The 12,964-nt window shown below is 42.4% G+C and overlaps 1 protein-coding gene across 1 annotated transcript in view; it reads left to right on the top strand.

Annotated features, from left to right (window-relative positions):
- Positions 1-3,009: 3,009 nt before the first annotated feature.
- Cpe (carboxypeptidase E) overlaps positions 3,010-12,964 on the top strand; it is a 93,670-nt gene continuing 83,715 nt past the window's right edge. Inside the window, exon 1 of the mRNA XM_075986874.1 lies at positions 3,010-3,825. Within this exon, the coding sequence (XP_075842989.1) occupies positions 3,519-3,825 (307 nt within the window). The 5' untranslated portion in view covers positions 3,010-3,518. The remainder of the gene's footprint in view (positions 3,826-12,964) is intronic.

Here is a 12,964-nt window from a genome sequence, read left to right as displayed (position 1 = left end):
TGCCCCAAGCTGGATTCCTGAATCTCTCTCCCCAAACTCTGCCCACTCAGAGTCTCCAAACAAAGGAAAGGCAGCCATAAGCCCAGTTCTGAATTCTTGGTGGGCACTACAGCTCCTTTCCTGAAACTGCCAGCTGCCCAAGTCCCCACCTAAAGTGCTCATCTTTTGACCACATGTGGGCCCAAACCCAGCCCCTGACTCACCGGTCACCACACCTCACCTATAACCTATAAAGTCACCCTGCATTCATTTGTGGGTGTGGCTTCTCTGGCCTGGATATCTGGGACTGGAGAACCCACTTGGGAGTTTCTTTGCTCAAATAAACCTGTTCTTGTACTTCTTCAATTCATCTCGATCTGACTTACTGTATCAACAGTGAAACCTAACAGGGGGAAGAGGGAGGAACAGAAAATCTATTATTAATTATTATCATTGTTTTAAGTGTATATGTGTTTTGTCTGTATACCGTGTGCCTGCCTGCTAATGGTAGAGATCAAAATAAACCTTTGAATCCCCTTGAACTATAGTTACCAACCGTTGTGAGCTATCATGTGTATGCTGGGAATTGAACCTGGGTACTCTGGATGAACAGCCAGTGCTCTTAACTACTGGGTCATTGCTCTAGTCCCAAAAGTACATACATTTTGTAAGTCACCTAGATGGTTCTTTTATAAATTGAGCCACTTTTTTTTTTTTACATATTAGGGCCACAGACATCTAAGATGTCAGAGGCAATATTGTATAGCTAGTGTAATCCCACCCTTTTCCCCCTTTAAAGTAAAAACAAAACAAAAAATTCCTTAGGGGACCTATAAGGGGACACATAAAAAAAAGTCAGCCAAGGAACAAGATAGGACTTCAATGAGAGGGTCTTGTTTGTGTGTAGTTACGAGTCAATACACCCCCACCCAGCCGCAAACTAGTGAGGTTGCTGTAAATTACTAACAAGAAAATCTTAACTCTATAATTTCGAAGTCATTGGTTTTAGCCACATTGTTTTCTTTTCTCTGGTTTTCCAAGGTTGCCCTTTGGGGAATGAGTTTTTAGAAGTGTAATTGTAACTTTGCTTTCAAGCTTCTGAACTAAGGAACAAACCCAGGTTGGCCATAGTGGGAAGTATAGAGGGTTCTTCTTGGTGTTGCTGCTTTTCCTAAAGCTCTGTCTACTTTAAGGAGGAAGTTGGGTGGCAGCTTGCCTCCTCAAACATCCCCCACCCAAATCTGTGGTAGCTGGCTAAGGAGGCACATAACAATAATACACACCAGCATTTGGGAGCTTGGAGATAAGAGATCAGGAGCTCAAGGCTAGTCTCAGATTTGTACTGAGTTTGAGGTCAGCCTGGGCTACACGAGACCCTGTCTGAAGAGGAGATGTGACACAGGATTTGAAGCTATCCTCTCTGCTAGCATCTTGCCGATATGCCTGTCTTTATTTATTCACTTTTATTTACTTATTTGAGGTAGCCTCTCACTATTATTAATTATTATTAATTTTAATAGTATAATAATTAATTATTTATTCAGGACAGAGTATTATTAGGTAGTGGAGAAAAAGACATCTGAGTGAAAAAAATGTCCAACATGAAACATTAGCCAGCGGATGCAGGCTTTCTTTTTGTTGGCTATACTCAATGGATTATTTATTCAGATCTGTGCTGTCATTAAATCCAAATGGCAACCTTTGTAGGTGTTGCTCCTGCTTCAGGCTCCTGAATGCAGGGATGATGGGTGTACACTATCCTGACTTGGATTTTTACTTCCTGTAAAATTTATATGTGTGCGTGTCCTCATTTATTTATGTATATATGAGGGTGCTCAAGGAAGTTCGAAATGGCATCAGACCCCCTGAAGCTGGAAATGCAGACAGTTGGGATCCCCTGGTTTTGGGTGCTGGGAATGGAACTTGGGTCCTTTGCAAGGGTGTTATGCGCTCTTTATTGTGAAGCCATGTCTCCAGCCACTGGAACAGTAGTATTTATTTTAGGACTGATTGTTGACATTCTCAAGATGAGCTGGATGCCCACAACGACTGCCTTCTTTGCCTTAGGGCTGTTCCTTGAATGAGTGACAGACAATTTTTTAGGAGCCTCATTCACCAGTGCCACTAAAATTTCATGCTTTAGCTGTGACACTCCGGTTATGATTTCTCAGGGGTGGAGGGTGGGATGCGGTGTGGGGTGTGAGCATGCCAGCCACATCTGCCACAGGTCGACTTTGGAAGGCAGTGGGCATTCTTAGAGCCACAGAGACCACACAGCCTGTTAGTCTGATGGGTGCCACTTCCCAAGCATCTGAGTTCCCTTTGTCCTCTAGCTGCTTCTGAGACCAAACTGTCTGGAAGAGAAGGTAGGTCCAGCCAGTGTTTCATGCTGCACTAAGAAAGAAAAAAAAAGCCCTAATGAAGCTATTTATAGATCTGGATTCGTTTCCAGGTGACAGGTTTTATCCAGGACAGTGTATTATTAGACAGTGGAGAAAGAGACATCCGAGAAAAAAAATGTCCAACATGAAACATTAGTCAGCGTGTTCAGCCTCTCTTTTTGGTGGCCATACTCAATGTTTTATTTATTCAGATCCGTGCTGTCGTTAAATCCGAATGGCAACCTTTGCAGGTGTTGCTCTAAAAAGGCAAGCCTTACCCTAGGGTGGTCATTTAAGCCCATGCTTTTAGATTTTTGCAGTCACTTTGTGAACAGAATGGAGGTGCCATTTGCCTGTATTTCCTCCAGTACAGGACTTAATCATAACACCAAACTAAACCCTATGTCTCGTTCAGAAGCAGAGTCTGATTTTGTGTTTTGCAGGGCGTCACAGAGGGCATCTGGTATAGGTCGGGCTTGCAAAGGATGTTGTCCCGCCTCACTCCCTATTCCCCCACGGGACACAGGAGTATGTCTGTTAAAGACAGTATCTATTAATTGATAGGGAGCATCTTTAAATCAAAATGCAGTGTTCTGATTTAGAAATCAGAGCCTTGCTATGATGAAATCACAACCCTTAAATTTGGACTATTGAAGCAGCGATGATGGGGAGAGAAGGCAGCAGCTAGCTGCTTCTCAACCCCACCCCACATTCTGTTGCGTCCAGGTAGAAATCCTGAAGATGAAACCTTTAAAAGCTCTATTAACAACCCAAGAATGTGTTTTCTACAACCACGGTCCTGGGTCATGGTTCCCTCTCACTGACAACAGCCTTCCTGAGCCAAGGCCTTAGTTGTCATTCCACCTGCCCGGTCCCTGGCGCCATTTGGCTTTTGACGTGGGTCTGAGCCAAGGAATAACGCCAGCATCCCTGGTGGTTGCCAGCCCTGTGCTGGGCCTCCTGGCTCCCGCTTCCCGGGGAGGGTAGGGCAGCGCGCAGAGCCGCCGCGTCGCCGCTGTCCTCTGGGTGGCCCCAGCGTGCACCACCACTCATTGAGCCCTGGAAGGTGAGGAGAGAGGAGGCTGGTGCTGAGCTCGCCAACTCCACCCGGGCCCGGGCAGACAAAAGAGGCCTGCGGTGCAGCTTGCGGGGGACGCGATGGCCCGACGCGGAGGACGGGTGCTGCTGGCGTTATGCGCTGCCCTGGTGGCCTGCGGGTGGCTGCTGGCTGCGGAAGCCCAGGAGCCCGGGGCACCCGCGGCTGGCATGCGGCGGCGCCGGCGACTGCAGCAGGAGGACGGCATCTCCTTCGAGTACCACCGCTACCCCGAGCTCCGCGAGGCGCTGGTGTCCGTGTGGTTGCAGTGCACCGCCATCAGCAGGATCTACACGGTGGGGCGCAGCTTCGAGGGCCGGGAGCTCCTGGTCATCGAACTGTCGGACAACCCCGGGATCCATGAGCCTGGTAAGTACCCTGCCTGCTGCGGGACCCCGGTGCCCGTAAGAAGAGGTGATTGCCGTTGGAAGATGCTTGGATGGAAGGTGGGAAGTGGGAGAGGAACCAAGCGCCCAATGTCTCCCCAGTCATTCTTATATCCGACCCCTTTTTGGCGAACACAGGCAAGGGAGGTTGGAACGATGCTGGCAGGAGTAATAGGCAAGCAAATCCCAGAGCTCGTTCCCCGGGTGTTCACCCTCACATATGGGTCGAACTCCAAACAGAATGAAATTGTGAGTTCTCAGGAATGCCAACACCTTTCCCGCAAACACCAGTGGAAAATAAGGTGCAGAAGGCGGGGTCTCAGAGGAAACTAAAAAGAGTCATTGATCATTTGTTCTAGAATTTCCAAAGGACCAGCTTATTGGGCGCCGCAGGCTTTGCGCACACACCTCTACGTTTGTGTGAACCTTAGGTGCACTCTTGGCTGTGGATGATGTCAAATTTTAAAAAGATAATGATGATCTAGGTGTCGTGTCGTGTGCATATATATCGCTCTTCCTACCATGGTGGAAAAAGGGTCTCTATCAGGCATACAAATTCTGAAACTGCAGATGGCCTTACTGAGAGAAAAATAGAACATTACGTTTTGTCCCCTCAGCTTTAGCCACTCCGAGATTTTCATGACTGGCTTTCAGCTCCTGTAACCATCGTGTTAGGCATTTTCCTTTAAAGTATGTTAAATAAAGCACGTTTTGATTTATGCTAACGGCTGTGGGCTTAGTATAACAGGCATATTTTAAGCCGTGTTTTGGGACCTTTTGGGTTATGTTTATGCTCTTTAGAATGATTTAGGCCTGAGCTTTCTGTTGATAATAACAGCCTGCTAGAGCGATCTGGGCACTAAAATCAGTATGGGATGCTTTTTATTTTTTTTTTAAGGCGAAGGAAACACAAAAGCTAGGCTAAAAATTCTCAGTGCAGGACATGAAAAGTCTCCCTTCCTTTATCTTCCCCTCCCATTTTCTTTCCTCACTGGGTCTCTTGCTTAGCTTGGCCTTGAATTTGAAATGCTGTGGGGGCTGGCCTTGAAGTCCTCATCTTCCCTCCAGCTTCCAAATCCTAAAGGAATTATGGGTTATGGGTGTTTCCCATGACTCCTGACTTTTTTCTTTTCCTCCTCTTTTTTTTTTTTTTTTGACGTTGTAGGATGAAATCTGCAAAGGCTGAGTAAGCCTCTATCGCTGAGCCATGCATTCAGCTGCTTGCTTTGATTGCCCAGCTGCCAGCAGTTTCCCCATGGTATATACGAACCAATCTGAGACGGGATTACAACAGGCACTAATAGAGACACCTTGGTCTTTCAATGTGGAGTGTACATGTTGATAAATAACAAGCATTTAGAAAACATTTCTTGCCTACGAATAAGGTAAATGAGAGGACGTGAGTGAACTTGCTGTGAGAATCCTCAAGCCAGGTCCTAGAAAAATCCACACGGGGTTGCAGCCGGGTTCAGTGTGGAAACCAGAAACTCGATGGCTTGTGTTTGGGTAGTTATTGGGAAATTAAGGAAACATGCTAACACGAAGAAGAGTCTTTTCAAGCAAGTCACGCAGTCAAAGCTGGCTGTCCCTGACAGTTACATGACTCTGCTGCTTACTCACGATCCTCTGTTTGGAGTCTCCTGAATTATTTAGAGATTTTATGAAAGCTATGGTTTAACGTTATGTGGCTTTATATGTGGAGACCAAATGATAGGATGATATTATTGTAAGATATGATAGGTTCTGCAAATGAAAACGAATGATTTTGCTTGAAGATGTGGAATGGATAGTACATTAAGATCTACAAATATGGCTGAAAATGATCATTTTTTTTTAAAAATGTCCTTCAAATTCCTTTTAGGTTAAACAAATAAAAAAAGTAATAGCCACACGTCTTCTGAGGCAGAAATGGGTTCAATCAGTGTTTTTGTCTTTGTTATTTGAAATCTTACACCTTCAGGGTGAGCTAAGTTACACGAATTATCCCCAAGGTAGTTCCTGCCCTCAGGGGCATGGTGAGTGGGACATTTGGCATAAAGGTTATAGGGCAGTAAGTGACTGGTAAGACTGGAGAATCATAGGTAAGGGGGACTGGAGAATATGTGACAGAAATCAGGAAAGGCCCAAATTACTGAAATTTACAAATTCTAATATTGCTCAGACCTCTTTTGAAGGCAACTTAACTAATTTTATCTCAAAAGTATATCTGAGATTTGTTTGAAATGATGCTAGACATTTAAAAGACTTTATTATTTCTTTATTTGTGTGTGTATGTGCAGATGTGGATTCTTGATGTGGTGTATGGGCGGAGGTCAGAGGACAACTTTCAGAAGTTGGTTCTTGCCTCCAACATGTGGGTCCTGGGAATAAACTCAGGTTGTCAGGCTTGGCAACAAATGCCTTCACTAATGGGCTCTGAAGTAAAGTAACACTTTTAATTCTTCTTTAAGTTCATTTGACTTGATTAAAGATTTCCATGCTGTTTGAATATTCATTTTATTTCCCAGCATGAAAGAAGAGTCAAGTTGTTGGTTTTCTTTTCTTTCTTTTCCTTGATCTAGACAGTTTGGGAGATAGCTGAGTGGCAGAGCACCCTCTTAGGGCTTTGTGTTGGGTCCCCAGTACGGAAAAAACTATGTGTCTATTTCTAAGGATTTAGTTGCTGTAATGGAGCACAGAATAACATCCCCACCCCCCCCAACAATGACAGCAACAACTGAAAGTTTCCTTTGGTTAGATTAGCATTTTATGGGCAGACACTTGTCGAAACCCCCAGCTTTCTTCTTGGACAGAAGGAAGCAATCTCGGTATCTGTTTGGCACAATCTGTGAACCGAGTTTAGCATCTCCCCCAAATGATGTCCTTATTTATTCACCCTTTGAGCTCAACCAAAGGGAAAGGAGGTCAGGGAAGATGGTTCAGTCAGTGAAGTGCTTCTCTCCCAAGCATGAAGGCCTGAATGGGATCCCTCAGAACTCAAGGAAGAAGCTGAGCAGAGAGCACTCAGTGCTAGCGATGTAGTCAGGGGACCCTAGGAGCTTATTGGCCAGCCAATCCAACCAATCAACAAGCTCCAAGTTCAGCAAGAGTCCTGCTTCAAAGAGTGAGGTGGGGAGTGATTGAGGAAGCTACCAATGTTGGCTTTGTACCCTCCCTCTTGTGTGCAAGCAAGCAAGAAGGCGCACATGTCCACACTGATGCATGCATGCACAATCAAGAAATCCCACTTGGAATCATCAGTGGAAAACATCTATACATATTATGTGATGATTTAATAGGAACCAGCTTGGTTTTTGACTTGCTAAAATATGCACAAAAGAAACCTTTATTAATTTATATCTAAGTAGTAAAATCCAAATGCGCAGACTATGCTTTCCAGGGTTAAAAATCCATTGTTTGGAACAATAATTGTTTACATGTAATTCAGGTTTGCTTTTGTAAAGTCAACTTGATTCACAGCTGAAATTCCATTTTAAATGCATTCTTGAGAGCACGGATTTTCTCTTTTACAGCCTGGAATGATTATTTTGGACCTATTCCCCCCAAATCTGTAAAAATTTAAAGTTCTTGAGTGCCAATATGCATTTGCCAAATGTTGTGATGAAACATGTTTTTCGCTTACAAAATTCCTGCAAAGCTTGAAAACACAACAAACAAACAAACAATAGAGATTTTGATGACATGTGTTTTTTTCCTTTCCTTTCTTTTTCTTTTTCTTTTCTTTTCTTTTTTGCCTAGCAAATTTGGTATAAATTAGTGTGAACCGATTACAACTGAGCAGGAACTGACTGTCAGTGAAGATAGATGTTAGATTCTGGAGAAGAATCTGAACCAAATCACACAAGGTCAAGAGTTATTTTTAGACTGGGTGAGTCAACAGGACTTTTGCCAGAAGCTACATTCTTGATTGACTTGGGATTGGCCAGTGGAAGTGGGGGAGAGATGAATCTGGCCTATAGCCTTCTATTTAATGCTCAGACTACTCACTCTTGAGGTAGAACCCAGGGCTGGTATAATCAGGCCAGCACATCCCCAATCCAAAGGGACAGCTTTTTATGGAAACCGACATGAGAAGTAGCAAAGAATCATTTCTATCACATGCCACATTGGTTGACCTAAGGGATAAAGTCCCTTGCCCTTCACACACATCTTCTTTGGAAAGATATTAAGGAATACAGAGGCACCTTAGAAAAGGTAACATGTCACCCCAGACATTTCCTAAGTTCATTTAATGCAGCATTGATGCATGGCTCCACAGGCATTAGACAAATAAGAAAACCAGGTTTGTCTGTTTAAAAATTTCTCAGGATCATTAATAATTAATAGCACTCTTTTACTGAGCTATATCATCCCCAGTCCCGTTGGGTGTATAAAACACAGTATTGGCATTTATTATCTTATTATTAAGGATTCATTTGTAAGTCTTCATCAGAACACCTCATAAGGAAAGCTCGTCATGAGGTGGGGCATGGGATTATCGTTTCTGTTATTGTTGTTCATAAGTACCTAGTATAGTGATTTATTTATTTACTCATTACATTGATTACAGAAACATGAGGAAGATTCTGAGACCATGAAGCATAGGATAATTTAATGAGAAGGCTAGTAAGACTGAGTCATTGTAATTTGTCTTTTCATATTAGGATATATATATATACATTATATATATATGTATATATATATACATTTTTATTCTGTGTATGTCTCTTTGTGGCATTGTGCCCATGAGAGCAATGCCCAAGGAGTCCAGAAGATGGCAACAGATTTCCAGGAGCATGAGTTAAGGATTGATTACAAACCATCCCTCATGGGTGCTGGGAAGTGAACTCAAGTCCTCAGTAAAAGCAGCAAGTGCTTTTAACTGCTGAGCCATCTCTCGACTCCCCTTGCTTTCTTTTGTTATAGACTCACACCTCACAGGAATGGCAGGAGGCCAGAGGAGCATAGTCTATACCAAAGGTCATCCTGAAGTTGCTTGTGTCTATTAGGAGATGGGCTAACTAAAGACGTTCCCTTCCCTTGGCGGCTCTGGAACTGTGCTCCATTGACCCAGACTGCTTAGGCCCGCTGCCCACCTCTTACTGCTAGTGCTATACTGACCTGGTTGACGGTTCTCCTGGTCTTACTATTTTCTTCTTCACAGACGTTTGCCTTTAATTTGTTTTAAAGTGTGGGGTCTTGCTTTTGTTCCAGTCTGACAGACTATTTTACTTAATAGAAACAAAGTGCTTCTTTTTTGAGACTACCTTCATGATGGTTCCTTTAGGTGAATAAATGCATCTAGGGTAAATTTGGTATTTTCATTGGCGATCTAACTTGTTTTCCTAAAGAATTTATGATGGAGTTGCTGAAGGTCATGGCCTGTCTGTCCATCTCAGCCCAAGTGAAAGGTATCTGGAACTGGCTTTTCCATGCCTTCCCAAGTATTTCTGTACTGGGGTTCATTCTATGTGTTTCTGCGAGTCTTTGGAAAATACAGGGTAAAGACTACAGTGATGATTTTGATGTTAAAAAACTGGAGTTCAGATCCTGTGTTTTGTTTTCAGCTGAGTGCTCGTGAGAGAGCCGAAGAATTATCTTCTCACCAGTCCACATATCTGTCACCTGTGAGATGAGATGATAAATATTAGGTTCTTGATCCAATATGTAGTAACAGTTAATGTCACCTCTGCTATGACAATTCCTTTGTTGGCCCGTGTGCTCTTCTAGCAACTATGTGCTTAGGGGTTTTACTCTGTTTTTTTTTTTTTTTATATCTTAAGTGTCTAGTACAGTTCTTGTGGTTTAGATATGAAATGTCCCCTGTAGGCTCACGTGTTAGAACACCAGTGTACTGGTAGCACTGCTAGGGAGGGCGTGAAACCTTTCAGAGGTACACCACTTCTGGACGAAGTTCATGGGGCACCCATTGAGGATTTGTACTTCGGTCCTACTCCTTGTTCACGCTCTGGTTCTTGAGTGCCAACCAAGTGTGAACTGCTGGCTGCTTCTCCCATCATGCCTTCCCCACCATGATGGAATAGATCTCCAACTGCAAGCTGCAGGAAACCCTCCTTTCCTTAACTTGCTTTGGTGGCCAAAGCCGCAAAGAAGCTAACGCGGCAATGCTTCAGGCACACGGTTACTCAACGGTTATCTGTTGAAGAAATACGCACTTTCTCAAACAGGCAAAAATGCTCACTACCAAACAAGGTCACGAAGAAGGTCATGACATAGTACCTGTGAGCATTCCGAAGTGTGAAGACAAAGAATCACAGGAATGCCTCTAATTATATTTCATTACATACTTTTTTTTTTATAATGGAGAAATTGCCAACTACTGTCTTCTCAAGTTGCAAGGATGTCCTTGCTGTGTTGTTGAACTGGAAAGACTTCGTTTTGGGGCTTCTTTACTTTATAAAGCTAAATTGCCCTTTAGAAGAAAAGTTAAATTAAAGTTTAAAATGTAATCAGCAAGAATTTCTTCATTGAATTTTGACTTTTAAAAGAAATCTTCATGAGTAGCTAGTGAGATGGCTTGGTTGGTAAAGATACTTAAAGCCAGCCTGAAGATATGAGTTCACCCTCCAACCCATGCTAGAGAGAGAGAGAGAGAGAGAGAGAGAGAGAGAGAGAGAGAGAGAGAGAGAGGGAGAGAGAGAGAGCTGACTCCCCCAGGCTGTTCTCCGATCTCTACACTCAAAGTGATAACACACGTGCCCCAGCTCATGGACTCTCACACAAACCAACCAGAAATGAATAAAACATGCACCAGGGATTAGTGTTGCACAAGAAGAAATGCACACTTGTTTTAAACACCGAAGCTGCACATCTCCAGACTTTAATTTTATTTTCTTCCAGTACATGATGTTGACAATGTCACATGGAAGACCGCCCAGAAGCTGGCTGATAGATCAAATGAACTCAAATGTGAAAGATGTTTAAGTGTGTTCTTCTATTCCCAGTAATTATTGGAATGGCAGGAATTCACCAATGTGTCAATGTTTCTATTTCTTTAAAAATTCATGATATGACTCTTTCTAACAACACCTGGCCCAAGAGAAGAACTGCTTATGTTGCTAGAACTTTTAATTATTTTCAGATGATCACCTACATCTTAAACTGTCCCCAGATGAGTTATCCTGAAAGAAGAATTGGAGTATGTAGACTATTACAGGGCAAAAGCCCAGACAGCTGCCTCGGACAGTACACTCAGAAATAACTTTCTTCTTATGAAAACCTGTTTACTGTAAAAAGCATCCTGGTTCTACAGCAATCGCTTAAAAATCTTCATTTAAGTATATTTTATTTCAAGTAAAGGCTTTTTTTTTTTAAAAAAAAAGGGGGGAACAGATCATGTATTTTTAAAATGAACCTAAATAGAACTTTCAACTTAAACTTAGATTGCTAAAAAAATAAAATAAATGCATTGCTGTGGTTTTGCTTGGCACCAGAATTGGGATAAACCCATAATTTATTTGATTTGCTTGCTCATGGCAGATGACTCCCTCATGTTCAGATCTAGAAGGGATGCTGTCCTGGAGAACTCTACCAGTTCCTCTTTCTGTGTCACACTTACTGTGTAAATCAGAAAGTTTCACTTCTACCCAGTAGTGCCATTTACTGCAATTCCACTCCCCCTCCCCAACAAGAAGCATCTTGGACCTACCAATAGACACAAATCATACATTTGAACATGTTTAGGGCAGTAAGCCAGTATTATTTTTTGAGGACTAAGTAAGGGTTTTTATTTTATGCGTTTGTGGTTTTTTCCTGAATGAATGTATGTGCACTTTGTGTGTGCCTGTTCTTAGTGGGGGCCAGAAGAGGGCGCTGTGACCCCTGGAACTGGGATTTCAGATGGTTGTAACCTCTGGATGGGTGCTGGAAACTTTGGTCCTCTGCAACAGCAATTGAGCTATAACTTTATTTTGCCATTAATTAATTTTTAAGCTTTTGAGTGTAACTGTCATTTCACAGCAAAATGGAATTCTTAAAAATGAAAAGAAAATGTATCTCTGATAATGCAAATAATACTTCCACTCTAATTTAGGCATTACTTAATAAATGTTATATATATATATAAATAATATAATATATATAATGTTATATATATATATATATATATATGTCTTTTATTGTGTTTATCAGGTCCTTTGAAATAAACCCTTTGCACATTAAAAAAAATTTTTTTTGCATGCATGCATTTACTCTCTCCTCTCTGCCACAACATCATGTGGAGGTCAGAGGACAGTTTGTGCATTCTCCCTTTTCTTACGGATCTCTAGGATTGAGCACTGGTTTTCAAACTTGATAGCAAGTGCCTTAACCCACTAAGCCATTTAGGAGGTATCTTTTTTAGTCTTTCCTCTTTTTCCTTCTTTCTCTCTCTTCTTCCTTCCTTGTTTCCTTCCTTCCTTTCTTCCTTCCTGCTTTCCTTTCTTCCTGCCTTCCTTCCTTCCATCCACAGTAAAGGGGCGTTTCATCACATATCTAGGATAACTGCTAACTCACTATGTATACCTCACGCTGTCTTCAAAAATAGCAATGACACCCCTGCCTTAGTTTCCCACCTGCTGAGAGCATAGACCTGAGACTTGCATCCAGCCCTTTGTTTATCCTGCCTTGGGTTTACCCTCTACAGATAAAATTCACTATTACACTCCAATAACATTCTTCATTCTGGAAAATGTCTGTTACATACAGATTCCATGGTTATGGCCTTCCCCATTCTATCCCAGACAGGCAAACATAAAGACACAGGACACAGGAGAAGCTGCTAGAAATGCTAAAGGCATTTACAGAATGAATGGTTTGTGTTCTTGGAAGCAGGGTTCAATTTCTGGTTTTAACGTGCAGTGGTCCTAACAAAATAGTTTCATTTGTCATGTTAGCACAGATGGTTTCTGTTTACATTTACTAGAGGAAATCAGACTTATTATTGTGGGAACTCAGTAAATGTTAATCCAGATTCTGGACTTTCCAGCATTGGGGGATTAGACACTGCAAGTTTTGGAAACAGCTTGAAAAAATTGGCACAATCCAGTGACCATCACACACTCCTGCAAAGAGAAATCAGTGGGTTAAATGGATTTTCTCAAGACTCAGCTCTGCTTGAGCAAACTAACAAAGCAACAATAAAA

The sequence above is a fragment of the Microtus pennsylvanicus genome, chromosome 9, assembly GCF_037038515.1.
Source record: "Microtus pennsylvanicus isolate mMicPen1 chromosome 9, mMicPen1.hap1, whole genome shotgun sequence".
Lineage (NCBI taxonomy): Eukaryota > Metazoa > Chordata > Mammalia > Rodentia > Cricetidae > Microtus > Microtus pennsylvanicus.
This window is presented reverse-complemented; position numbering and strand designations above follow the sequence as displayed.